A 27,801-nucleotide genomic window follows, 5' to 3' on the forward strand; every position below is an offset into this window, starting at 1 on the left:
GATAGTTCCCTCCTTGAAGGAAGGAAGGGTCTGATCCTGACTCACTTTGAGAGGGGACTGTTCCTCTCTACTATGTGTGGATTCAATTTACATCCATAGACTGATGAGTGCTCTTCTGAGAGAGGAGAGCCTAACCCAACTTTGGGATGATTCATTTATGTTGATTTCCCTTTATCTATTCACTGACCTTCAGGGAAGGGGTGGACTACCTAGGGCCTAGCCAGAGGGCTGAGCCTCATAGGCCTGGAAGTGGAGTGGGAAAACCAAATGACCATCACAGTGCAGCAGCCTGGGTGAGTGCTGGGGCCCTGCCTAGAGCCTAGGGGATGCCCTAGGGAAGGAGCTCTAGTGACAGGGGGTTACGTGGAATATGCTTAGAAGCTGTTCTGTTGTGTGCTGTTTCCAAACATCAGAGGGGGATTACTTTCATCCACCTCCCATGAACATACATAACTTCTGAAGACAGTAATGGGAGTTACTTACACCATATATCAGGAATAAGGGTTGGTGGAGAAGATACTCCTTAAAGAGCCACAGATGCATATAGAAAAAGGAGAAACAGGGAAAATGGCAAAGGCAGAGAAATGAAGATCCTGTTTCCATGCAAATGTCTTTGGTAATAAAGCATAAGAGAAGGAGCTAATAATCCTGGGAAATTCTCCAGTGCTTTCCATCCAGGCATTTCATGAACATTAATGAATGAATATTTACACACCAGTGTGAAGGCACCCATTTTGTATATACCCATTTTGCTGGGTAGATAGACTGTCTCTACCCTAATTTTAAGAATAAAATGTGCAAGTGTCTAAGGGGTCAAACTCCCATTTTCAAAAGTGACTTAATCCTAGATCCTCAAAGGTATTTAGGCACCTAAGTCTCATTGAAACCAATGGGAGTTACTATGATGGGTGCATAAACCCCACATTGGTTAACAAAAGATTAACAGAAGCTTCAGAGCTCAATTAGTCTACTTGGTTGCACCTGGAGGATGTGTTAGGGCCAAGTAGTTATCAGAACCAGCTGGATGGTCTTCATAAAGGAGTGAGGTCAGAAAGATAAGAAGAGATTCAGAAGAAATTTAGGTCCCTCTTTTCTGTTGCTGGAAAAGGAACCATAAGGAAGCTCCAGAAGCACAGCTTGTCCTGTGGTGGCCCTGACATTAGGGGTGAGGCTCCTGGGAAGTAATTCTAAGGGCTAGTGTTCTGGAAGAGGAAAAGGGAGCTGGGGAGAACCCAGAAGGGCTAAAAGCTCAAGCCCAGGGTGGCTATAGTAGTTTGGGCTGGTTTGAGATTTTCTTGAGTTCTGCTGGGGAGAAGCCTGAGAACCAGTTACCCGGAAAGAAGAGCGGGGTGGAAGATGCTGTACTGATGACTAGTACTGTGGTGGACTTTGGGATACTAATCCTACTGACTACATGTGACTAGTCTGAAGGGCTGAATCACTAAAAGAACCTGACCACTACAGGGCCTGAATGGCCCTCAGAAGGCAGTGATTGAAGGGAAGGTCATGCAAGACTGTGCCCAGGCATGATGGGTCTCATCAGCTGGTGAGTCACTCTTTTACAAGCACTTAGATACCTTTTGAGGCTCTCTGGCCCTTAGGCTCCTAAGTTCCATTTAGTTTTTCAGGTTTCCATGACTTTCGGGTGCCTCAGCTTAGGGGTGTCCAACTTGTGACAGATGGGGCTTGATTTTTTTTTGGAGGTGCTGAGCACCTACAACTCTGAAGTCACAAAGAACCCAGTATTTCTGAAAATCCGACTGAATGCCCCAGTGTAGTGGATGCTCATAAAAACTTTGGCCTGAGTGACGTTCAAGACCACACTAAAAGTCAGTGGAAAAATTGAATCTAGCAGTTCTGTCCTGATTCCTGGTCACTGGCTGTTACCCCTAGACCACACTCTTTGTAGAAGTACAGAATATGTACAAGATAGGAACTCAAGTGCTTCCAGGCTAAACATTTTATGGAAGCTTTTTTCATGAAGAATCAGCTGATCTTTAGCATTAATATGTCCCAGGATGCCCCCTTGTATATAGAGACTCCCATGTGATATGGCAGCTCCTAGGGGAGGAGGAAATGACTAGCAACAGAGCTCCATCACATGAGTGTATTCCAGTTTGACTTTCCATTCAAACCAGGAGTTAGCCCAGAAAACAAGTACCTGACCCTCTCCAGCCCCCAAGCTGTTATAACAGATTTCCATCGTGTTTATCACAGTGGATCCTTCTGGTCTTGGCATCTACGAAAACTTCCATGCCATTGTACCAGACGGACAGGCTTAGAGGTGGTCTCATTGAGCCTTGCTGGCCTTCGACACAGTTCAGAGCATCCTCTTGGATGACCTGCATTGAAAGGAGGGTGCCTGGCAGCTATGGGGGATGTACAGGGAGGAAAGGAGGTTGCCCTTTTATAGTTGAATCATGTCTCTGGTATGGAAATGTGCACATCCCAGAAACCACTGTCATGTTTGATTGTCTCCTCAGTGACCTCAGAGGAATGATCGTGTAACCCACACACCTCCTGGGTGTGGTGGTCTGTCCCATCTAGCATGCGTTATTTTGGTGTAATGTGCATGCATTTTGTTCCAAGTATGTTAAATCTTCATTCAGAAGCCACCCTCATTTAGCAATCACACCTTTATCATGCCGTCGGAAGGGGAAAGGAGCGATAGCAATTTTCACTCCTCTAGCAATGTGAAGTAATTCTGTTCAGGAGAAGCGAGGTTGCTAAATGAAGATATATGGTCAGCAGGTCTACATTTAGCCTGAAGCACCATTGTCAACCTCCTAGTGCTGTGATTACTGGGCACGACATAATGTCTGTTACTACAGAATCACCATGGTCCTTTTAACATGGGGCTGGGGCTTACATGCACAGTGTCTGGTTTCCTTGGAAGAGGGAAACTCCTTTCCTCAGTGAACATTGTTTAAAAAGCGTGAGGATTTGAGTTGTGTGGGTTTGAACCTTTTAATAAAGGCAATGCTCTGGGGCTCCTGCAGTGCAAGACTCAATCTCAAAGTGCTTTGTAAATCCTGAATGAACTTCACACCAGGTGTGACCTAACTATAATCCCCATATCGTAAAAGTCTAAACTTAGACACAGAGGTTCTGTCTACACTGCAGCTGGGAGTGTGCTTCCCAGCCCAGGTAGACAGATTCATGCTGGCTTCCCTTGAGCTAGCACACTAAAAATAGCAGTGTAGCCACCCAAGCTTGGACCTGGGGGGCAGACTTAGACTGGGGCAGATAACCTGACCCGATGCCCCAACGTCCACACTACTATTTTTAGTGTGCTAGCCTGAGCAAAGCTAGTATGAGTCTGTCTATCCAGGCTGGGAGGCACAATTCCAGCTGCAGTGTAGACATACTGTTACACATCCTACCTTCCCTGGGTATGTCTTGCCCATGGTCACTTCTCATCTACCCTACAACAGTCTTGGGGCACAAGCATGCTATAATGCAGCTGGATATTTTTTTTTTTCCTGCATAGATGGGACCAAATCACACTGTACTCATGTTAAAAGATTTGTAATAGGGTGCTCTGCCCCCTTTAAGGAGTAGTGGGGACTGGGAACAGCCAACCCCTGTTCCCTGCTGTGGCCCTTTTAAGGAAACAGGCATTCAATGGAGCAGCAGAAAGGCCAGGGCCGGGGGTGGGGGGGGGGAGATGTTAATCAGGTAGCTACCTCCTGAACATGATTAAAACCAGCGATTAGGTGACTGCCCAGAGGGGAGAGGAGAATTTCAGGGGAGCATTGAATATGAAGGAAGGGTCCCTGGGAGGGGAACCCACAACTAGAAGAGAGATTGGTGGGCTACAGAAGCCTGCCTGAATTACAGCCCATTCCTCAGAAGGAGGGTTGTGGAACTCTGGAACTAAGGGGAAGACGTGTGCAAGCCAAAGGAGCAAGGGATGCTCTGTGGAGCAGGGCTGGAACCCAGATACTAGTGAGCAGGGGCAGCCTGCCTGAGTCATGGCACAGCCCCATGAAGGAATCTCTTAACCAAGGGGAAGAGTTGTGAGCCCAAGGATCAGGGCAGGAGGTGACCTGTGGGACAGGTTCTCCAGAGAGGCCAAGGGCTGCAGTGGTACTGACAAAGCTCCCTGGCTCAGAGGAAAATGGAGGGGAAGCAGGAAACTGAAGCCCTGGAACAAGGGTGAATTGGAAGCCACAAGAGGGAAGGGGTTGGGCCTGAAGGGACAAAGGAAATTATATAACAAAACATAATACATGAGACCCCAGGAAGGGGAATGTTATTGTAAGTATTCTGGCCTGTGACTAAGTTATTGGGAGAACCAGAAAGGAAATTAAGACATGGTGCCCACAGGACCACCCCAGGCCATGAGGGAGTTTGCTCTGGGATGACACCCTGCCACAGGAATTGTGTTGTAAGCCTGAAGGCTGGAGCACCATTCCATTAACATGGTATAACTAACTTGGTCTGATTTCCCAGAGATTGAAACCTGTTCTAAAACAGTGGGGGGACAAAGCAGCATGACAGAATTTGCAGTGTAAACAAAACCTATGGGGCATAGCTGGATATAGGACCCAGGAATCCTGATTCCAGTCCCCTGCTCTAATGGCCAGAGTATATTCTTAATATATAAGCTCCTATGACATTTTACAGAAAGCACCAAAGATGCAAAATGACATCCCATGCGAAAACAACCTGTTACATGATTCCTCCCCCTCAACCTGGACTTTTTTTGATTGCTGGAGCTGTCCACAAACACCGCAGCTAATGCACTGTGTGGCAGGGAGGGAGGGTGGGTGGAGGATGTAGATTGCATATAATCTATGGCTTTGAAAACCAGAAGTAGGAACTGTCCCAGGCTGCAGTTTAGGGACCTGAGGATATGCAGGATAACAGAGGTGGTTTCAAATGCTGGGAAAAGGTAACTCATAAGTCTTATACCGCACTCCGCACCAGGAACTATTCGGAGGCTAATGGATCCCTCTCTGGTCAACAGCACTGCTAGACTAACAAGCTTTCCGCTCTGCGCTCTCAGGATGGACTTTGGAAGCAAAAGAGGCTCAGTACTTCCCAAGGGGAAGCAGAGTTTTGGGTCTGAGCTATGGATTTGCATAATCTAATAAGATTTCCCTTCTTCTCCCACTTATCAACTTCCTTGCGGTTTGTATGGAGCATGGCAGCACTACAATAGGTAGGCAAGAAAAGAACTACTTCTCCTATTACTGTAGCACTGGTGCCTAAGAGCGTGCACATGCACAAATTGTGACCCAAAAAGTGGAGCAGCTGCATCCCCAGGACTGTTGTGGCTGTGAGCCACAGGCTGAAATTGCCATTAGCGGCTGAGTTGTGCAGTGGTGCCTGCCCTCCATAGTTTTCATGAGACTGAAAAGGAAGCAGCTATATTTGCTGCTTTCCTCCTACACTATAGATGTCTGAGCTACCTCTACTAACAAGAAATTTGTGCCCAACTTTTAGTGCAACTGTAGCAGTTTACCAGATTAAGAGCATAGCTGTACCTGTTCCCTGCGTGCCATTCCATGGGAGGTCAACTAACTTAGCATAGAGCTTAAACTGCTCCAGACCCCAAGGGTTCATGTCAGAAGAGCAGCCCAAATGCCATCCTGGGTTAGAGCAAATACATATAAATATAAAAAGAGTGAGTGACTGACTGACTTATTGGTAAGCTCCATTTAAAAAAGCCTGAAGTACCAGTTCCGGGACATGCAGCTGGAGTCAGGGGTGCTGGAACAATTTTTATGGTGGGGGTACTGAGATCCATTGACCCAAACTGTAAACCCTGGATATGCTGGAAACCACTTCAAGCTGGGGGTGCGGCAGCACCCCTAGTTCCAGCATCTAGGCCTGGCGTTGGGGAAACATTGCTCCGTCTGAAAACTTGAGACCTAGATGCTTCAGACAACGAAGCCCAAGTCAAAGATGGCTTTTCATTTTGAATCCCTCAGATTGTGAGTGCCCAACTTGGAACTGGAAGGTCAGGCCCAAGAAGTGCTAAGCACCCAGAACTCCAGCTGAAATCAGTAGGAACTGTCTTGGCTATTTAGACTGGAAATGTTTCAGGGGAGCAATTGTCTCCTGTTACGTATGTGTCCAGTGCCTACCATAATGGGGCCCTAATCTTGATTTGGGGGCTCAAGGTGCTAGTGTGATACAAACTAAAATATTAACGAGTGCTTGGCACATCTGAAAATCAGGCCCAAGCTAGTTACCCAAAAATTGAGTCATACAAAACTAGTGGACAGTTTTGAAAATGTTGGCTTAAACACGTGCTTTCCTGCAGTAGTTTGGAGGATTAAGTTCAATTATCTTTGTTCTTAAGCTTCTGGTTTTGTTTTGATCCAGGGGGAACTACAATGTCCACAGTTTCCCAAGTGGGTCTAGAATATTTTGTCCTCTACTAATGTTAGACACAATCTCAACCACTGTGTTGGATCCAGTCATGCTCCTGTGGAAGTCATTGATCTCGGTGGAAGCAGAAACACTTTTATTGCATGTATCCAACAGAATCAAAAGAGAACATGTTTATTGATAACTGACATTTGCCACCACTTTTAAAAAGATGGAACAATGAACACTGTAGAAAATGGGCCTGTCAGTCACGACTAAGGTGCATCATCAGAGCTGTGTGGGGGTGAAACCTGCATTATTCCAAAAGCTAGCTGATGCTATTTGGGGAGGGGAGCGTCTTGCTTAATAGCCTCATCCACTCCTGGAATGTTAGTGCTCCCCCTTTGCAAGGAGCTAGTCATTCGCTTGGACATGCATGATTAAAACACATAAAATAATGCATAGACTCCCAGGCTATCAATCAGCTAAGGCAATAGGGATGATGCACTGAGCCCAAAGTGTCTCTTTATAGCTGACTTCCAGAACCAACATGGAGCCAATCTCATCCATTTGTTCCACTTAAATATACAGAAATATTACACACAGACAGGAGAAAAGTTTGCTTGCTTGAAGCTCCCCCAGGCTAGATATGTGTGGTGTGCAAGAGGGTGTTTTGAATTGCCAGGAGTTACCAGGGCCAGGCAGAGGCCTGTGGTCTACACCAGCCTTCCCGCTAAGAGTAACTAACAAGTTTATTACAGCAGGAAATGGGAGAGGCATGGTTCTATATTTCTAAATGTTCCCCCTCCTATAAACTTCTCCAGTGACAAAATATAAACTGTACACACTGCCAACAGGCTTTGAAGTTAATTAGTTTAGCATCAGCTTTAATTATCTGGAGTTGGCTTGAAGACCTTGTTTCCAGTCTGTTTTTTCTGTAAACCTGGATTTATTTTTCCATTTTTGTGAAAAACCGAATAGAAAAATGTTTGGGATTTCTTGCCAAAGGGATGTAAATGCACCTGGAGATGTGGAAGCAGGGGGAATGTTTGAGAAATTCAACACAGAATGTGTGATTGTCAAACTGCTCACGGGGGCAGAGTCCTGCTTAAGTTTAAAATGAAGTTAGCCACGGCTAGTAATGGCTTTGAACTTAAGAAAAAATTTGTCAGCAGGTGGAATGAATAACATCACCATCTTAAGCCTTTTATAGAGTGGCTTTCAACCTGAAGGATCCCAATGAGTTTTGCACACTATAGGTAGGAGTAATTGTAGATGCATATTTTCCAAAAGAAAGCAGTCTATTTTGCCAGAGCCCGGTGAGGACACAGTAACCATAAGGTGGGATTGAAGTAACAATCCCATGTCATCATCAGCATAGCAGGTCCCTAAGGAAATGCTGTATACCTCATTATTTATATAGTGCCCTTCATGCAAATATAATATTCTTCACAGTGGACTGGTGTGTATGTGTATACAAGCAATGGGAACAGGTGTATTCCCCTCCCCCCACCTTCTTTTCTATAGAACTTTTTCTTCTGTGTTCTCTAATGCTGTTAAGGAAGGAATGGTTTGAGGTGGTATATTTATGGGCAGTGCTTTATTTTGTGATTTTTTTTAATGTTTGGAATAGATGCTCAGAGCAGAAGATATTTTAGAAAACTGAAATAAAACACATTTCATATGGGTCACATAAGAATAGTTACACTGGGTCAGGCCAATTGTCCATCTAGGCCAGTATCCTGCTGCCTGTTAATTTCATTGGGTGACCCCTGGTTCAAGTGTTATGTGAAGGGGTAAATAATACTCCCTTATTTGCTTTCTCCACACCAGTCCTGATTTTATAGACCTCGATCGTATCTCCCCTAAGTTGTCTCTTGTCTGAGATGAACGTTCCCAGTCTTTTTAATCTCTTCTCATCTGGAAGCTGTTCCATAGGCAACAAAATAGGATTAAGCATTTCTCTGCACTTTTTCCAGGTCTAATACGTCTTTTTGTGAGATGGGGTGACCAGAATTGCATGTGTGGGCGTACCATGAATTTCTGTAGGGGCATTATGATATTTTTTGTCTTATTATCTATCCCTTCCCTAATGGTTCCTAACGGTTCCTAACATTATCAGCTTTTTTGACCACCGCTGCACATTGAGCAGATGTTTTCAGAGAACTATCCACAATGACTCCACGATCTCTTTCCTGAGTGGTAACAGCGAATTTAGACACCATCATTTTATACGTACAGTTGGGATTGTTTTTCCAATGTGCACTACTTTGCATTTATCAGCATTATCACATCTGAGCCACAGGGCTGTGAGTCAGGAACTCCTGAGTTCTAATTCTGCTTCTGATCCTGATTTTGTGCATGGCTGTGCACAATTAATTTCACTTCTCTACTCCAAAGCTTTCCCCATCACATAAAACAGGGATGTTACTGATCTACCTTACCAGAGTGAAATGAAAATGAATTAATGTCCGTAAAGTGTTTTGAAGTGTGATATAAAATAATCCTGTAGAAAGGCTGGAATGAAATACTATTGTAATCTGTTCAGATTTTTATAACCTATTCTGTACCAAATAGGGAATATTGAGCAAAATTTGAGAGAAAATCTTTGTGTTGTCTTTTTAAGGCACAACAAATCTCCTTCGGAATGGCAAAGAGCACTTTTTAAAAGGCTTTTTTATTTAAAGTGGCTAATCATAGAATATCAAGGTTGGAAGGGACTTCAGGAGGTCATCTAGTCCAACCCCCTGCTCAAAGCAGGAATAATCCCCAACTAAATGATCCCAGACAGGGCTTTGTCAAGCCTGACCTTAAAAACCTCTAAGAAAGGAGATTCCACCACCTCCCTAGGTAATGCATTCCAGTGCTTCACCACCCTCCTAGTGAAAAAGTTTTTGTTCCTAATATCTAATCTAAACCTCCCCCACTACAACTTGAGACCATTGCTTCTTGTTCCATCATCTGCCACCACTGAGAAAAGTCTAGATCCATCCTCTTTGGAACTCCCTTTCAGGTAGTTGAAAGCAGCTATCAAATCCCCCTCATTCTTCTCTTCTGCAGACTAAACAATCCCAGTTCCCTCAGCCTCTCCTCATAAGTCATGTGTTCCAGTCCCCTAATCATTTTTGTTGTCCTTCACTGGACTCTTTCCAATTTTTCCACATCCTTCTTGTAGTGTGGGGCCCAAAACTGGACACAGTACTCCAGATGAGGCCTCACCAATATCGAATAGAGGGGAACAATCAAGTCCCTCGATTTGCTGGCAATGCCCCTATTTATACATCCCAAAATGCCATTGGCCTTCTTGGCAACAAGGGCACACTGTTGACTCATATTCAGCTTCTCATCCACTGTAACCCCTAGGTCCTTTTCTGCAGAACTGCTGCCTAGCCACTCGGTCCCTAGTCTGTAGTGGTGCATGGGATTCTTCCGTCCTAAGTGCAGGACTCTGCACTCGTCCTTGTTGAACCTCATCAGATTTCTTTTGGCCCAATCCTCTAATTTGTCTAGGTCCCTCTGTATCCTATCCCTACCCTCCAGCGTATCTACCACGCCTCCCAGTTTAGTGTCATCTGCAAACTTGCTGAGGGTGCAGTCCACACCATCCTCCAGATCATTAATGAGGATATTGACCAAAACTGGCCCCAGGACTGACCCTTGGGGCACTCCACTTGATACTGGCTGCCAACTAGACATGGAGCCATTGATCGCTACCCGTTGAGCCCGACAATCTAGGCAGCTTTCTATCCACCTTATAGTCCATTCATCCAGCCCATACTTCTTTAACTTACTGGCAAGAATACCGTGGGAGACAGTGTCAAAAGCCTCAAGGAACAACACGTCCAGTGCTTTCCCCTCATCCACAGAGCCAGTTATCTCGTCATAGAAGGCAATTAGATTAGTCAGGCATGACTTGCCCTTGGTGAATCCATGCTGACTGTACCTGATCACTTTCCTCTCCTCTAAGTGCTTCAGAATTGATTCCTTGAGGATCTGCTCCATGATTTTTCCAGGGACTGAGGTGAGGCTGACTGGCCTGTAGTTCCCTGGATCCTCCTCCTTCCCTTTTTTAAAGATGGGCACTACGTTAGCCTTTTTCCAGTCATCCGGGACCTCCCCCGATCGCCATGAGTTTTCAAAGATAATGGCCAATGGCTCTGCAATCATATCCGCCAACTCCTTTAGCACTCTCGGATGCAGCACATCCGGCCCCATGGACTTGTGCTCGTCCAGCTTTTCTAAATAGTCCCGAACCACTTCTTTCTCCACAGAGGGCTGGTCACCTCCTCCCCAAGCTGTGCTGCCCAGTGCAGTAGCTTGGGAGCTGACCTTGTTCGTGAAGACAGAGGCAAAAAAAGCATTGAGTACATTAGCTTTTTCCACATCCTCTGTCACTAGGTTGCCTTCCTCATTCAGTAAGGGGCCCACACTTTCCTTGACTTTCTTCTTGTTGCTCACATACCTGAAGAAACCCTTCTTGTTACTCTTAACATCTCTTGCTAGCTGCAACTCCAGGTGTGATTTGGCCTTCCTGATTTCACTCCTGCATGCCTGAGCAATATTTTTATACTCCTCCCTGGTCATTTGTCCAATTTTCCACTTCTTGTAAGCTTCTTTTTTGTGTTTAAGATCAGCAACGATTTCACTGTTAAGCCAAGCTGGTCGCCTGCCATATTTACTATTCTTTCTACACATCGGGATGGTTTGTCCCTGTAACCTCAATAAGGATTCTTTAAAATACAGTCAGCTCTCCTAGACTCCTTTCCCCCTCATGTTATTCTCCCAGGGGATCCTGCCCATCAGTTCCCTGAGGTTGTCAAAGTCTGCTTTTCTGAAGTCCAGGGTCCGTATTCTGCTGCTCTCCTTTCTTCCCTGTGTCAGGATCCTGAACTCGACCGTCTCATGGTCACTGACTCCCAGATTCCCATCCACTTTAGCTTCCCCTACTAATTCTTCCCGGTTTGTGAGCAGTAGGTCAAGAAGAGCTCTGCCCCTAATTGGTTCCTCCAGCACTTGCACCAGGAAATTGTCCCTACACTTTCCAAAAACTTCCTGGATTGTCTGTGCACCGCTGTATTGCTCTCCCAGCAGATATCAGGGTGATTGAAGTCTCCCATGAGAACCAGGGCCTGCGATCTAGTAACTTCCGTGAGTTGCCGGAAGAAAGCCTCGTCCACCTCATCCCCCTGGTCCAGTGGTCTATAGCAGACTCCCACCATGACATCACCCTTGTTGCTCACGCTTCTAAACTTAATCCAGAGACTCTCAGGTTTTTCTGCAGTTTCATACCGGAGCTCTGAGCAGTCATACTGCTCTCTTACACACAGTGCAACTCCCTCACCTTTTCTGCCCTGCCTGTCCTTCCTGAACAGTTTATATCCATCCATGACAGTACTCCAGTCATGTGAGTTATCCCACCAAGACTCTGTTGTTCCAATCACATCATAATTCCTTGACTGTGCGAGGACTTCCAGTTCTCCCTGCTTGTTTCCCAGGCTTCTTGTATTAGTGTATAGGCACTTGAGATAACTCGCTGTTTGTCCTGCTTTCTTAGTATGAGGCAGGAGCCCTCCCCTCTCGCACTCTTCTGCTCGTGCTTCCTCCTGGTATCCCACTTCCCCACTTACCTCAGGGCTTTGGTTTCCTTCCCCCGGTGAACCTAGTTTAAAGCCCTCCTCACTAGGTTAGCCAGCCTGCTTGCGAAGATGCTCTTCCCTCTCTTCATTAGGTGGAGCCCATCTCTGCCTAGCACTCCTTCTTGGAACACCATCCCATGGTCAAAGAATCCAAAACCTTCTCTCCGACACCACCTGCGTAGCCATTCGTTGACTTCCACAATTCGACGGTCTCTACCCAGGCCTTTTCCTTCCATGGGGAGGATGGACGAGAACACCACTTGTGCCTCAAACTCCTTTATCCTTCTTCCCAGAGCCACGAAGTCTACAGTGATCCGCTCAAGGTCATTCTTGGCAGTGTCATTGGTGCCAACGTGGAGAAGCAGGAAGGGGTAGCGATCCGAGGGCTTGATGAGTCTCGGCAGTCTCTCCGTCGCATCGTGAATCCTAGCTCCTGGCAAGCAGCAGACTTCTTGATTTTCCCGGTCAGGGCAGCAGATAGATGACTCAGTCCCCCTGAGGAGAGAGTTCCCGACCACCACCATCTGCCTCCTTCTCTTGGGAGTGGTGGTCATGGAACCCCCATCCTTAGGACAGTGCATCTCATGCCTTCCAATCGGCGGAGTCTCCTTCTGTTCCCTTCCCTCAGATGTATCATCTAGTCCACTCTCCGCATTAGTACCTGTGGAGAGAACATGAAAATGGTTGCTTACCTGTATCTGCATTGCTGGTACATGGTCGCTCCCCTTTCTTCTTCTGGAGGTCACATGCTGCCAAATTTCTTCACCGTCCTCCTGTCCCCGCTGCGCGGCCTGCTCTGAATCTTCAGAACATTGTGTCCGTAGAAGCATATCCTGACATCTGTCCAGGAAATCTTCAGTTTCTCTTATGCAATGCAGAGTTGATACTTGTTTCTCCAGACCTTGAACCTTCTCTTCCAGTATGGAGACCAGCTTGCACTTTGTACAGACAAAGTCGCTTCTGTCCTGTGGAAGAAAGACAAACATGGCACATCCAGTGCAGGTCACAACAGCTGAACCTTCACCATCCATATTACCTTCCTTCTACGAGCTTCCTCAGGAGTTGTAGTGACTACTCAGAGAGGTCGGCAAGATGTAAGCCTCAGTGGGCTCTCCCGAGGCGAACTCCCTCTGTTAGCCACTCTGCTGTTCGCCGCTCAGCTGGTTCTCAGCTGACTGGACTTTTATAACAGTCAGTCAGGCCCACTCAAGGCTCACCTGGAACAAAGCACTCCCAATTCACACTTTTCAAACAACTAATCAAGCACACGGTCAAACTGTCCTCACAACAGACACTCAGATACTCATCAACACAACCTCCCTAATGCAGCCCTTAGCGTACCTCCTCTCAGACAGATCCCAGGCAAACTCCCTCTGTTAGCCTCTCTGCTGTTCGCTGCTCAGATGCAGTTGACCTTGGGGTGGGGGGGAAGTAGGGGGAAGCAAGTAAATCTGAAGGAGGCTGACCTGACCTGGCCAGGGAAGCATTTACATTAAAGAAAATATAAGACATGGGAAGAAGGTAATTTCAAAACTCAGTATGTGCAAGGAGGGGATCATCTTTCAAGTTCCCTTCCCAGTGACATACACGTTGTGTCATTTGCAGAGGAGGCATGTATGCTGGATTTATGTGTATTCACTTGCTCAGAGCAGGATCCCATTGTGGCACTATTCTGTGTCTGAAAGGAAATCACAGCTGCAGAGCTTATAATATTCAACAGGTTACTATAACCACTCCACCCCCCCATCCTAGGTTTAATATAGAACTATTTTTCACATTGAAACCGAAATAGGACAAAATATGGGCCTGCTGTAATTGTTGTTAGATTATGTGTCACCCTGATAAGATGTAACAAATATTTTCCTACCCAGCAGGACCCGTTTCCCTGTGTGTAATGGATGGAGAAACTTCTCATAGTCTGCAGGCAATCAGTCGTAAAAACTTCGCTCGGAAGATTAATGCAGTAAGTGCAGCCCTTCTGGGAAATGGGAAGAATAGAATTAAAATAATGTTTTGTTTTTTTCCACATTTAATAACAAAACCCAACCTGCTGTGGGGAGAGTATTTTTTGCTAGATCATCCCTCCTCTCTAATACAAAACAATCTTGTTTTGATTATTGATTTTTTTATTTTGTTAAACTCTTCAACGTCTTTGTATCTGCTACAATTATTCTTTCAACAGAACTGTTTTATCAGTAATATGAAGACTATTTTCATGAGCAAAGCTTTGACACCAGTAAGTCTGGTGGACATCACTTAATAGGCCAGATAAACATTCACTTACCGTTTAGTGTGCAAAGATCTTCCCTTTTACCTCCGGCTTATGTCTTTCCCGAACACTTTCTGGCCATAAGAGAGATGCTACTGTATTGAGATAGTTTTCCAGAATTTGTGCATAATAAGAGAAAAGGTACAGGCTTATTTGATGTCATTCTACTGTTTTAATGTCATTATCAGATGCAGAATGTATCCAGGTTTTATTTGTAACTGAGGGACTTTACTGGCTATTTAGCAATTGGTAATAAGAGCTTTACTGAAAAGGTTTTGTAGGCAATCCCATAACTATCCATTACAAGGATTCTTGCATCTTCTTCCTCTGATGTACCTAGTCAGACAGGATACTGGACTACATAGATCACTTGTCAGGTCTGGTGATGATCTTCTGTGATACGGTAATGATTCCTATTTCTCCCAAAGCTGCTGCTTTCTTCTCCCACTTACATATTTAAGGACATTTGCAAGAAAACAAGATCTTAAAAAGCTTTATTTGTGCCAATTTTTTAAGGAGTCAATCACCAATGATGTACCACCAGCAGTAGAAATCAGCCGTGAAGCTAAATTCTTCTGCTAGTCCAACAGAGCATGAAGCTGTTGATTTTTAGGGTGTGGTACAAAGGTTTGTGTCTTCTCTTTTCAGGGTTTTTGCCTGATGTTTAAGGACTGGTGGACTATTAATTCAGGCTGAGAGAATGCCTGTTTTTAAAAGTTGTAGTAAACTATTTTTCTTCCCAGTTTTGCAGCTTGAATATTTTATAGAAAGGGGCATTTTATAAGTTAAAAATAATCAGTCTGCAAGACCAGGTGAATTCTTGAGCCGTTTCCTAGAAATATAACACGGGAGACGGCGTCAGTATTCCCATTAGGCATCAATCTCTGATACATCTGTAGGGCTCTTGATGCCATGTTGAGGGGACAGCAAAATTTATCAGTGACGGTTGCCTGCCATCAAGTTCTGATGTGAATTTAGAACATCCTTGAAGTTCAGGGTTATTCAGGACTGGTTTTAGCCAGTCCTTGACTTGTTCACACAAGGAAACATCATAAAGTTTTCAGAAATATCTGAACAAATAACACCTTTATTCCTACAAAATAGTTGTTTACCACTGCCATAAAGAGGGACTTCCAAATCGGGGCAAACGGTCAAGTGTACTTTTGACCACAAGGCAGTTTAATTTGCGGTTTAATTTGCTAGAACTTTCCATAGGGCCTATATTACAGGAAATTCATTAGTAACCTGCGCACCATTTGTTAGGGGTATTAAATCCAAACCATTCAGCGTCTCTTCACCCTGAGCAACTTGTCTTCAGTGAATGCTTGTCCACTCTTTGTAGCAGAGACAGAACAGAATTCTAAGTCCTAGGCTTGAGCTGCAAAGCCCCTTAATAGATGGGGACATGACTACGCCAAAGATCCTTCATCTTCCACAACAGTGCTTCACCACAGGGATGAGATTATAGAAGATGCATCTTCTATAATATCAGGTGCTGGCGGCAGAGGCTTCCCAGCGGCAGGAGTCTAGCTATGGAATTCCTTGCCAGAAGAGAGAAGAGTGAGGCAATGCCTTACCGTTTTAGATTTAAAGTGCAAAGTCACTTTACAAGGAAGCTTCTGACCCTGCCCTGGCAACTGTAAGCTGTGAACAAAATGCATACATGTGCATATAGGGGAAAAATGGAAAGAGGAACAATAATTTTGTCTCGACAAAACCAAAGTACATGACTTTGATAACGATGGTACCTTACTTTTTGTTTAGAAACTAGTTTAAATCTCTTCAGGAATTGGCAGTGCACAATACCAGACTGTCACCTATGGATTAAGTTCTAATCTATGTAAAAGTTCCTATTACCCACAGTGCTACTGAACTACTATATGTATTGTATTAGTCTGTATGGACTTGAACAGGAAACTCCAACTGTTCTAAAGGCACCACTAATCTTAGGTTCTCCTGCAAGACCTAGAACACTTAAAATAGAAGAAATTCTCAAGGAAGCTAGACTAATGAGTTGGTTTGTTTTTTGCATTTTGTTTTTTAAAAATAGGGCCTTGGGAATTGCCATATTCAGGAAGAATCCCACTGGTATTATATTTGACAATTGTACAGGGAAATCCTTTGACTTTCAGCCAAGGGTTAATATAGGATTTATTAGTGGGGTATTTGTTGGATGGTTGGAAGTAAAACAGTTTCTCACTTTCAGAACTGTGGGTTTAAGTTTGAATTAGGTGAAATCTAAGAAGTCTGGTTGACTTGGCCTATTTTTTCACTGTGAAACTATTACATGTATAGCACAACCAGTAATCTCTGCTTAAAGGCTCAAATGAGGTGCAGTAGCTGACATGTTCTGTGCTGAGCAAGCTTCCCTTGTGTCAGAGTAAACCACACATTTGAACAAATGCACATGAAGTGGCCAAATCCATTATTTTAAAGGGCAACTTGCAAAAAAATTACTGCTTTTTGCTTGCTTTTACAATTTTCTAATTTTTTTCCCCATTCTATTTATCTTAAGTACTTATCTGGCCTCCATTACCATAATACTTGAGAGCTTTGATCTTTACTGCATTTGCCCTCACAACACCCTTAAGTGTTATCTGCACTTAACACAGTGGCAGAGAGTCAGTGACTTGCCTATAATCAGTCAGGAAGTTTTAAGACAGAGCAGAGAATTAAACACAGGTCCACTGAGTTTCAAGTTAGCACCCGAACCATTGGATAATTCTTCCTCTTGTTAGAAATTTAGTGTCTTGTGTACCCTTATATTCCTGGGAGAAAACATGGTTGACTAGAGAACTAGTAGGATGACACATCAGAGTATTCCTTGGTAAGGGAAGTGATTTTTAATCAGGATGTTTTAAAACAATTGAGTTACAACCAAAAAAACCCTAACAACTAGAATAAGAGATCTTTGTTAAAGAGATTATACCCTACCTCTTCACAGGATCCAGGGTTTTGGACAGGACTGAGAGAGCTTCCACTCCACATCTCTGGTTTTTTCAAAGCAGTAACACCCCCATCCCCGCAAAGAGACATCAGATCCTGATAAACAATTATGTCATGAAGCAGCAAACAAGATATAAATTCTCTTTTATTTTTCTTTCACTCATCCTTACCTTAAAAGTTGTCATAGAATATCCGGGTTGGAAGGGACCTCAGGAGGTCCTCTAGTTCAGTGCTACTCAAAGTGGTTGTCCAAGGACCAGTGCTGGTCCACGAGCCACCAGCTGCTGGTCTGCGCACACATTTAGGGGGGGGAATTGCCGGTCCCCCACATCAGATAGCTTGAGAAGCACTGACCTAGTCCAACCCCCTGCTCAAAGCAAGACCAATCCCCAACTAAATCATCCCAGCCAGGGCTTTGTCAAGCCTGACCTTAAAAACCTCAAAGGAAGGAGATTCCACCACCTCCCTAGGTAACCCATTCCAGTGCTTCACCACCCTCCTAGTGAAAAAGTTTTTGTTCCTAATATCTAACCTAAACCTCCCCCACTACAACTTGAGACCATTGCTTCTTGTTCCATCATCTGCCACCACTGAGAAAAGTCTAGATCCATCCTCTTTGGAACCCCCTTTCAGGTAGTTGAAAGCAGCTATCAAATCCCCCTCATTCTTCTCTTCCGCAGACTAAACAATCCCAGTTCCCTCAGCCTCTCCTCATAAATCATGTGTTCCAGTCCCCTAATCATTTTTGTTGCCCTCCGCTGGACGCTTTCCAATTTTTCCATATCCTTCTTGTAGTGTGGGGCCCAAAACTGGACACAGTACTCCAGATGAGGCCTCACCAATGTCGAATAGAGAGGAATGATCACATCCGTTGATCTGCTGGCAATGCCCCTACTTATACAGCCCAAATTGCCATTAGCCTTCTTGGCAACAAGGGCACACTGTTGACTCATATCCAGCTTCTCGTCCACTGTATCCCCTAGGTCCTTTTCTGTAGAACTGCTGCCAAGCCACTCGGTCCCTAGTCTGTAGCGGTGCATGGGATTCTTCCGTCCTAAGTGCAGGACTCTGCACTCGTCCTTGTTGAACCTCATCAGATTTCTTTTGGCCCAATCCTCTAATTTGTCTAGGTCCCTCTGTATCCTATCCCTACCCTCCAGCGTATCTACCACGCCTCCCAGTTTAGTGTCATCTGCAAACTTGCTGAGGGTGCAGTCCACACCATCCTCCAGATCATTAATGAGGATCTTGACCAAAACTGGCCCCAGGACAGACCCTTGGGGCACTCCACTTGATACCGGCTGCCAACTAGACATGGAGCCATTGATCGCCACCCGTTGAGCCCGACAATCTAGGCAGCTTTCTATCCACCTTACAGTCCATTCATCCAGCCCATACTTCTTTAACTTACTGGCAAGAATACTGTGGGAGACAGTGCCAAAAGCCTCAAGGAATAACACGTCCAGTGCTTTCCCCTCATCCACAGAGCCAGTTATCTCGTCATAGAAGGCAATTAGATTAGTCAGGCATGACTTGCCCTTGGTGAATCCATGCTGACTGTACCTGATCACTTTCCTCTCCTCTAAGTGCTTCAGAATTGATTCCTTGAGGATCTGCTCCATGATTTTTCCAGGGACTGAGGTGAGGCTGACTGGCCTGTAGTTCCCTGGATCCTCCTCCTTCCCTTTTTTAAAGATGGGCACTACGTTAGCCTTTTTCCAGTCGTCCGGGACCTCCCCCGCGCGCCATGAGTTTTCAGAGATAATGGCCAATGGCTCTGCGGTCAGAAGAAACGAGAGGCCATTTCTTCAGGCAGATCAGCATGCAGAATGAAAGCAGCACAAAAGGCATTATTTGAAATATTTTATTAAAAAGCACTTCAGACAAACATCACTGCAAAATTTTTAGAAGGAAGAACTCTTGTTCAGACAAATTCAAACAAAGTTCATAAAGAAAACAGACTATTCTTAAGCATCAGCTTCAAAGAAATCAAGAGGCTTTTCCTGAGCCTAGAGCATTTTTGTAACCAAATCTAAAGGACAAGCAAAAATGATGGGTCCGTGTATCCATTTCATGTACACTCAATAGAAGGGACAATAAAATGTTACAGGCATCAGGAAGCATCTTATTGCTTGCCAGCAAAGTAGGAAGATTGGGCTGTTATGCTTCATGTCTTGAAGCATCTTACCATTTAAATACTTTTCAGTCCCAATGGCGATTAACCATTAACATTTCTCTTGCCTATTTCTCTTTCAATAATTAAGCCAACCCTTGGAAAGGTTAAAAGTTACTCCAAAGCACATGACGTGCAACAAGCTGCTTTACTTCATGTACTTTTCTTGTTGATCAGCCAAGATTTTTGCAGATGATTTGGCATCATAGAAAAGTTCATTTATTTCTTCAATGTGCTCCTTCTCAATGCTGTCTTTCCCATTAATCTTGGCTAGCAGGTTAGCTGGTGTCAGTAACTGCACAGCATACCTGCGATCAAAGAGAATAGGCTGAATTAACTGTTACAATCCAGCACGTCAGCACAAACTCCTAAAAGGGTACAAGTAACCTTGTCTGATTCCTACCAAACAGCTCTGTACCAGAAGCGCAAAAGAGCAGCAGGATTCCAGGGAGTGCCCAGTGTACCTCGAAATGGGAGGACTATCACTTTTGGATAGTGTTTAAAAGCCATTCCTAGGGGGCTAGAGGTCATTGTCCAGCAACTAAGGCTCACTCTTACCCTGGGAAGGGTGTTGTGTACTATCCCACAGCACCTCCAGATCCAATCCTTGCAGTATGTGAGAAAATTCCAATGAGCTCTACTTACCTTAAGGTTGTCTTGTTACCAATTTCCCCTAAATGGTTTAGGGCTTCCTCACTAATATTAATTCCCTCTATCTGGGCTCGAAGTTTTATGATCTGTGGGGATATAAGGTGGAGAAGTGAAGCTGCAGCAGTCATGTAACAGTCTGGACAGTAGCAGATACCGTGCTTGTTAATTTATTAAATAAATACACACACGCACACAATGGCAGACAGGATATCCTGTTTAGAGATAAGACATGAAACAAAAATGTGATTTTCATTTCAAACATCCACAGCATCCTTTAAAACAAAAGACACCCCCCTCCCACCCCCTGCAAAATCCTAAATCATCCTGAATACCTCTGGACTTCATTAATCATCATTGTGAAGGGCAGGGGAGGGACTCCATGGGTTGGTAAAGTTTCATGATGATGTTGCAAGGCTGGTTAAGCCTACTCAGTAATTAGAAGCCTAGTATAAAACTTACAGGGGAAAATCACTACAACCACATAGTTATTGACAACGGCAGTCTGAGTCCTGTGTACACAGAAGCACAGAGATGCCCCAGTCTCAATCATGCATACTCTAAGTCACTGCTATACAGCCCACTCCTACAAACCCTGCTTTCCCCTCAGCTGCTCACTCCACACCGTACAGTTTTTATTCGCTTGATAAGTAAGATGGTAAAATAAATCAAAAAGTTACTTTATAAGGGTTCAAACCTGCCCCTCCCTAAAAATCACTAAGAAAAATCTAATCTTTCAAGAACAGTGGCAAGCTCGTACCAGTTTGAAGATCTTTGTAAAGTTGGAGAGCAAGATATCACCAATAAGCCTGAGTGTATAAAGCTGTAACAAAAGTGGGACAAGTCTCCCAGCAGTCCGTATTACCAGCTGAGTGATAAGGGGCAGCCTGGATAATGATGTTGTGTTGTAGTGCTGAGATAACTCTGGAACTGCGAGCCTCATATAATACAGGTATTTTTCACTTTGGCAGCTTTGTAAACAAGATATCAAGAAGAACTCGTTTAAATTAAAGCCATAAAAATGCAGCAGGGGAGTCAGGAATGGGGGAAGAGAGAGTAAGAAAGAGAGAGGGGTTTGACACAGCAGGAAGTTGCTCTAAAAACATTACATTTTGAAGCAGCTTTTAGAATGTTACAAATTAATGTTAGATTTGAGATTTAAAAAAAAAAACTTGTAAAATCAACTTCACTTTTCCAAGCTTCCAGCTATTGCTACGCTCCAGAAATATACCTTGAGGTGTCAGTTAATGCCACATTAAAAAGCAACTTTTTATAACTTTTTAGCTTGTGAGAGGCACTGCTCAGTGACAAGAACATAAGATCAGGACACTAAACCCAGCAAATACATATAAAACTGCTGTAAAATGGAAGACGCGTTTGGGTGAGAGAGTTCAAAAACAGAAGTCCCAATTATGCAAGTACAGGTGTGACAATACATATGAGTTTAATATTAAATGAGGGCTGGTATTTTATTGTAAAGCAAGTTTCTTCCACATCATTGTAGGATTAAGATATTTGGGATTCCTTTGCTCTCAGACTAACGCTGGATAATGGAATTTGTATACAAGTTGCTAACTTACATCACTCAACAGAAATTTAAGAAGCATTTTACATATACTATAAACTACCCAGGCATAAGTGAAAGTTTTGCACAGACCATTTTTGAATCAGTCAAAAGTGAAGTTTCACTATTTTCAAAAAATGAGCTCAAAGTTCTCATGTGACCCCCTGCAAGGGCAAAAAGTTTTTTTTTTTTTTTTTAAATGCACATTGCCTCTGAAAACTGCTTTTTCCTAGCCAAAAAAAAAAAAAAAAAAGGGGAGAAAACCCATATAAAAATTAATTTAAAAACAAAGTGATTCCCTCCACCCCCAACCAAGGCTTGTGCGATTTTTTTTTAAACTTAAACAGCTCGATTTGGTCATGAATGAAACTCAGTTGCATCAGCTCCCAACCTCCTGAGGTGGAGGTCAGTCCTTAAGGTAGAATTGTCTAAGTATGGACACATTAAACACCGAGTGCCATGGTTTATTGGGCATAATCAGCAAGACTCTGTATATGGCTTTAGGAACAGCACTATTGTGGTCTTTCCCCCACACAAGCAGGTCATGGCAATCACACAGTTCCTGCTCTACACTTTTGAGAGTGGACAGTTCATATATTATATCTTTAATCATTTAATAGGTTACAGGGATTGGTTGAGAGTGTCCAATGTGATGGCACAGCACACACCAGTTTATATTTTATCAAAGTCAATTAACATTTTAATATAGTTCAACTCTACAAAAGGCAATTCAAAATACATGCTGCTGCTACCGTAACATATCCTAGGAAAATGTAAGTACAATAGGAAGAAATCCAGGACAGAGTGGCAACCCTCACTGAATCTCCAGGCTTTGAGAGCAAGTCAGAACTTTAAAACTGGCCTTATAGACAGACAAAACCCAATTGTATTACTGTACCCTCTGGCCACTTCCATTGTAATCTGCACTACAGTGCTTCAGCTGTCCTTTCAGGTGCACAAAAACCATCCTGAGCATGCCTCGAAACAGCAATTCACAAAAGCCTCCTCACACCAAATGAAATGAGGTTTTGCCTCTACATTTATGTTCGATAAATGCCTCAGCTTCACCTTGGCACTTATCCAGCAGCATGAGCCCATTATCTTGTGACAACGCTCCCTGCCATTGACACTATCTCCTAAATAATACAAAGAATTGACAGGATAAACTGTAATGGCTCCTGTATCATGTCAGTTCACGCTATTGAGACGCTAATGAGGAAGATCTTTGACACGATGCATCATAATGGCACCCAAGGATTATAATCGATACACAATACATTGTGCTGGCCCACATGAAAGTCTTGAGGCATTGAGTAATGTATCACTACAACTCTTCCTGAACTCCGCCTAGGAGTGTGGGGGGGGGAAAAAAGGTACTGTATGGTTTCGTGAAGTTCAGAGACAGAAGTAGGATAAAGATAGAGAAAGTACATCTAGGGCAGGAGTCGCAGAAGAGCAGTCTATAGAGTTCTACAACACAACCGCCCTCATCTTTAACATAGAGGTGCAGCCTGCAGAGACCAAAGGTCCCAACCCATAATGCCCCATTTCATATTAAGCAAAAAACACTGCACGTTGGAACCTACAGATTGTGTAAATGGCACCTCTATATTAGAGATAAGGGCAACAGCAATCCACTCCTTTTCTTGTGAGATAAGGTTTGCCTTTCAAGCCCCAGCCAATTTACCAATGCAGCCCTTTCGTGGGCAAAATTCAGACTCTACCACTCTAGTTCATCATACTGGTCAAACACACACACACACACACCAAAAAACCAACCCAGAAAGGCAAGTTAGTCACCATGTCCACAGGAGACTTCATGGCACAGAGATGGTTCTGGGAGTAAATCCTGCTGCCCAAGCAGAGATCAAATAGCTACAACGTAACATCACACGTAGGCAAGTACTAGCTCTTACCTCTCTATAGGCTGGAATTCCAGAGACTTTTAAAGTAGTATTTAATACAGCCCTTACCTGTTTCATTTCCTGAGGCGTATACAGCATGGTTCGAATAATCATCACCCGGTCCAGAAGATCCAGTGGTATTCCGTGAGGGGACACTATATCCTCTGTGCCTCTGAAAGAGATACACGAGAGGTCAGACTCCTCATTCAGAGTTCAACACATGGGCTTGGTTTAGATGATGGGTCAGCAACCTTTCAGAAGTGGTGTGTCAAGTCTTCATTTATTCACTTTAATTTAAGGTTTCGCGTACCAGTAATACATTTTGACGTTTTTTAGAAGCTCTCTCTCTATAAGTCTATATATTAAATAACTAAACTATTGTCATATGTAAAGTAAACAAGGTTTTCAAAATGTTTGAGAAGCTTCATTTAAAATTAAATGAAAATGCTGATCTTACACCGCCGGCCTGCTCAGCTCGCTGCCAGCCTAGGGTTCCATTCACCTAGGCCGGCAGCAGGCTGAGCGGGGCCTGTGGCCGGGACCCTGGCTGGCAAAGGGCTGGCAGCCAGAATCCCAGACCGGCAGCGGGCTGAGCAGGGCCGGCAGCTGGGACCCCAGACCGGCAGCGGGCTGAGCAGGGCCGGCAGCTGGGACCCCAGACCAGCAGTGGGCTGAGTGGCTCAGCCCGCTGCCGGTCTGGGGTTCCGTCCTCCGGCTCCTGCCAGCCAGGGCCCTGTTCAGCCCACTGCCAGTCTGGGATCCCAGCCCTGGCCGCATAGAGTGGGTACCTACCTTCTCCCTGGTTCTAGCCCATTCTCTTTCACTCTCTTTCTTTGCACTGAGCTGAGGGTGGGAGTGCACTGAGCACAGGGCTGGGGGTGAAGGAGCAGGCTGGGGGTTGGGGTAGGGTCTGGCCAGGAGCTAGAATGAGGGAGGGGGCTCAGGGTTGGGGCAGGAGGTTTGGGTGTGGAGTGCTTACCTGGGCAGCTCCTATTTGGTGCAGGTGGGAATGTGGGGTGGGGGTGCAGGAGCTCCCATTTGGTGCCCAGGGTGGAGGTGGGAATGGGGGGGGGGTGCAAGAGTCAGGGCATGGGGTGGGGGGGCTGGATATGTGTGTGGGGTGCAGGAGTCAGGGCTAGGGGTGTGTGAGGAGCGTGCAGGAGTCAGGGCATAGGGTGGGGGGGCTGGGTGTGTGTGTGGGGGTGTAAGGGTCAGGGCAGGAGGCTGGGGTGTGTGGGGGGTGTAAGGGTCAGGGCAGAAGGCTGGGGGTGTGGGCTAGGGTTGTGGGGTTGCTCCCAGCCCCCTGCCCAGAGAGGCTCATGGCAGGGGGCTGGAGGGGATATGCCATGATTCCACCCCCCTTCCCCAACTCTTCTCCGCCTCCTCCCCAGAGCAGCGAGCACGCTGCGGCTCCGCTTCTCCCCTCCCTCGCAAAAGCCATCTGCTGATCGGTGGCAGGGAGGGAAAGGAGGAGGGGCAGGAACCCAGCATGCTGGGGGAAGAGGTGGGGGAGGGGGGAACTTGCCTGCCCTGCAGCAGCAACTGGCAGGACCAAGATTCTTCACCCTGTGCCCGCCGGGGGGGGGGGGGGGGGGGGGGGCGCGGAGAAGAGTGGGCCAGGGTGGGCAGGATTTGTAATGGCACGCTCCTGCGTGCCGGGGTCCTGGCCTGGGTTCGGCAGCGGGCTAAGCAGGGCACGCGTGCCATAGGTTGCCGACCCCTGGTTTAGATGTTGGCAACCGAGTCAGGCTACGATAAAACAATCTGTGGACAGAAGGGTTTATTCTCCCACCAGGCACACTCACACAAGACATACTAACGGGAACTATGTCCATGACAAGGGAGAACAGACTTCGGAGTTTGTACGCTAAACCTGGAACAGCCTAAAATGAAAATATTCTTTCCCCTGCACTCTTAATCATTTCACACAGCAATACGGAAAGGTGGGAATTAGCTGGTGCCAGCTTCTTTACAGCTTGTTCTCATAGTGCTAGTCAGTCCCTAAAGAACATGCATACTACACCTGTCTGATATTCCCAAGTATATTGTACATGTTTCAGCAAGGAGTAAATTATTTTTGCTGTAGTGTTTAACCAATAAAGCAGAAATTATATGCAGTACTGAACATTGAGAGCATCTTCTTTGCTTAAACCAGCCATCACACTGCTCAGTTTTCCATACTATCTCCTTTATTCCCCTCACCTAGTATTGTAGTTGTTTATATTCCACGTTAGTGATCCAGCAGACTGAGAGGTGCAAGGGCAAGACTGTGCATTAAGCGTACAGTATAGTCCCTAGAACTCTTCTTTTACCAGGAAAAGTGACACCAAGGATTCTAGATCTATGAACTCCTTAGCTAACTATGACGACCTTTCAATTTCCAAACTCGGTACCACTATTTGAATGCTTCAGGCTCCGCTCACGACCCCCTAAAGGAAGCTATGCAAAGGGTCAGCAAGAAAGTAGATTTCTGAAAACATCTCTCACTATGTTCACCAGTAGATGGCACGCTACTTTCATATAATGCTATTCCTAGTCATATTAGGATACAGAGCCAATTGTATTATACAAATGTCTAGATACACCTCTTGATCCTGTTAAGGGCCATCTGCAGGCAGATATAAATGGGAAAGCAATTTAAAATACTTGGGTTAGTAGTATGATCTGTTAAACACTAAAGCCAATGGATTTTCAGGTATTGCCACAGTAATCTATGATCTGTTTTTAAGGCAAGAGGAAAGGCATTCACTTTGTGACTTCCCACATGACAGATACCGTCACTAACACACTCTACTACCAGGTCAATTATTTAACAATATCTGCAGTTGTATCCTGGTGCTTGGGAATTCAATCCTTTAAACAGGTCTTCCTTGTATTTTTCAGGGTCCAAAGGAGATGCAATACCAATCCTTACCTAATTCCTGGTGCGGGAAGCCATGCCTGAACCCGGTTAGTAACAACTGTTCAAACATAGGGTAAGAATCAGCTGTGTGATTCCAAAAGCCATATGGTGGTACCATTTCTCTAGGTCTCCCACTCCAGGGCTGCTGTTCTTTGCACAGTTTATTTTAATATTTGTTAAACAGTAGTGTCCAGAGGTTAAAGTGTGCTAGGTGCAGACCATCACACAGAAAGATATGGTCCCTCCTCAAAAGAGCTTTCCAGTTGAAGACCAGATGCATCAAGTGGGTGTACCAAACACAGGGGACTGGGGAAGGGAGGACAAGGGTGAGATTATCTGATTACACAGAGTAGCTGTTTGCAGGTTCAATCAATTAAAACAAAATCAGTATCAATCCCTACTGGCAATTTATCTAGAAATTATCCGCTAGCAATTTACCACAGGCAACATGGCAGAAGTGGATCTTGGAGAGATCTGAAGGAAAATAGAGTGATTTTATTGACTAGTTCAGAGTGTGAGTATGTGATAGAGTGAGTGCGCTTGTGAGAGAGATGGACTGGCTGGCATTGCTGGAGGAGCACAAGAGGCCTAGTCAATGCAATAGGACAGAAAAGTGGAAAGTGGGGGAGGGAGTAAGCTGAGAAGGGCTTTAAAGGGGAGAACAAGAAGCTGAAAGTTGTTGCAGTGCAGAAACGAGAGCCAGAGAAGACTCAAAGAGGACGGGTGAAACAAGGTCCAGGAAGATGATCTTAGCAGCAGTGTTTTGAATGTAGATGGGGGGCAGGCAGGAGATGTGTACATTAAAGGAAGCCAAAGAAGAGGGCAGTTATAGTAGAACAAGGAAACAAACTTGCCAGTGGCAGCTGCTGAAGGGATCGAAAGGTGGGTCCCTGGAAACACGAGATGAAGAAACGATACTTCCACCTAACTCTCTAACCCAGTCATCTTTCTTTCCCTGGGGTGCAGCCCTCGAGCATTCAATGTGGCTCATGATCCATCCAGATGATCATCAGAGGTGTGTCAGCACCAAAGATGAAAGCATTCAAAGATCATAGTTCTTGGTATGGAGACAGCTAATTCTAACTCTTATGCATAATTCAATTTTAAAAACTGTACCTGATGATGCAGTTTCCTCGGTTGGAAGCAAAGATGACGATGGGAGCAATAGAAGATTCTAGTGCGCGATGCAGATATGTGAAACATTCAATATCCAGCATGTGAACCTCATCTACAAAGAGCACACCTGGGACCAGCTCTGCAATGCCTTGATCAATGTATTTATTCACCACCTTGTTTATCTCCCCTCGAAGCTTGTCTAAGAGACAGGAAAGAAAACCATTTTAGTAGTTCTGTTAGTGCTCTCTGCAGCTATGTGAAGGACCCTAAGACACTAAAGTGGGGGATGCCACTTTCCTAGCATCTTGATTCTAAACTGATA

The 27,801-nt window shown here is 44.9% G+C and overlaps 1 protein-coding gene and 1 long non-coding RNA gene across 3 annotated transcripts in view; one reads left to right on the forward strand and one right to left on the reverse strand.

Moving 5' to 3' along the window:
- On the forward strand, positions 1 to 27,480 carry LOC122466735. Of its 2 annotated transcripts, none has more exons than XR_006292489.1 (3): positions 1 to 1,546; positions 13,832 to 13,920; positions 26,345 to 27,480. It is a non-coding gene; the product is annotated as an uncharacterized LOC122466735 (long non-coding RNA). The 2 variants fall into 2 exon arrangements; XR_006292490.1 differs by having other exon boundaries at positions 1 to 293; positions 13,829 to 13,920.
- The window catches only part of RUVBL1 (RuvB like AAA ATPase 1), a 23,314-nt gene continuing 14,535 nt past the window's right edge, over positions 19,023 to 27,801 (reverse strand). The window contains exons 8-11 of the mRNA XM_037905915.2: positions 27,480 to 27,678; positions 23,531 to 23,633; positions 19,991 to 20,082; positions 19,023 to 19,653 (exon numbers count right to left, since the gene is read on the reverse strand). Of these exons, the coding sequence (XP_037761843.1) occupies positions 19,494 to 19,653; positions 19,991 to 20,082; positions 23,531 to 23,633; positions 27,480 to 27,678 (554 nt within the window). The 3' untranslated portion in view covers positions 19,023 to 19,493. The remainder of the gene's footprint in view (positions 19,654 to 19,990; positions 20,083 to 23,530; positions 23,634 to 27,479; positions 27,679 to 27,801) is intronic.

This window comes from Chelonia mydas, chromosome 7 (assembly GCF_015237465.2).
Source record: "Chelonia mydas isolate rCheMyd1 chromosome 7, rCheMyd1.pri.v2, whole genome shotgun sequence".
Lineage (NCBI taxonomy): Eukaryota > Metazoa > Chordata > Testudines > Cheloniidae > Chelonia > Chelonia mydas.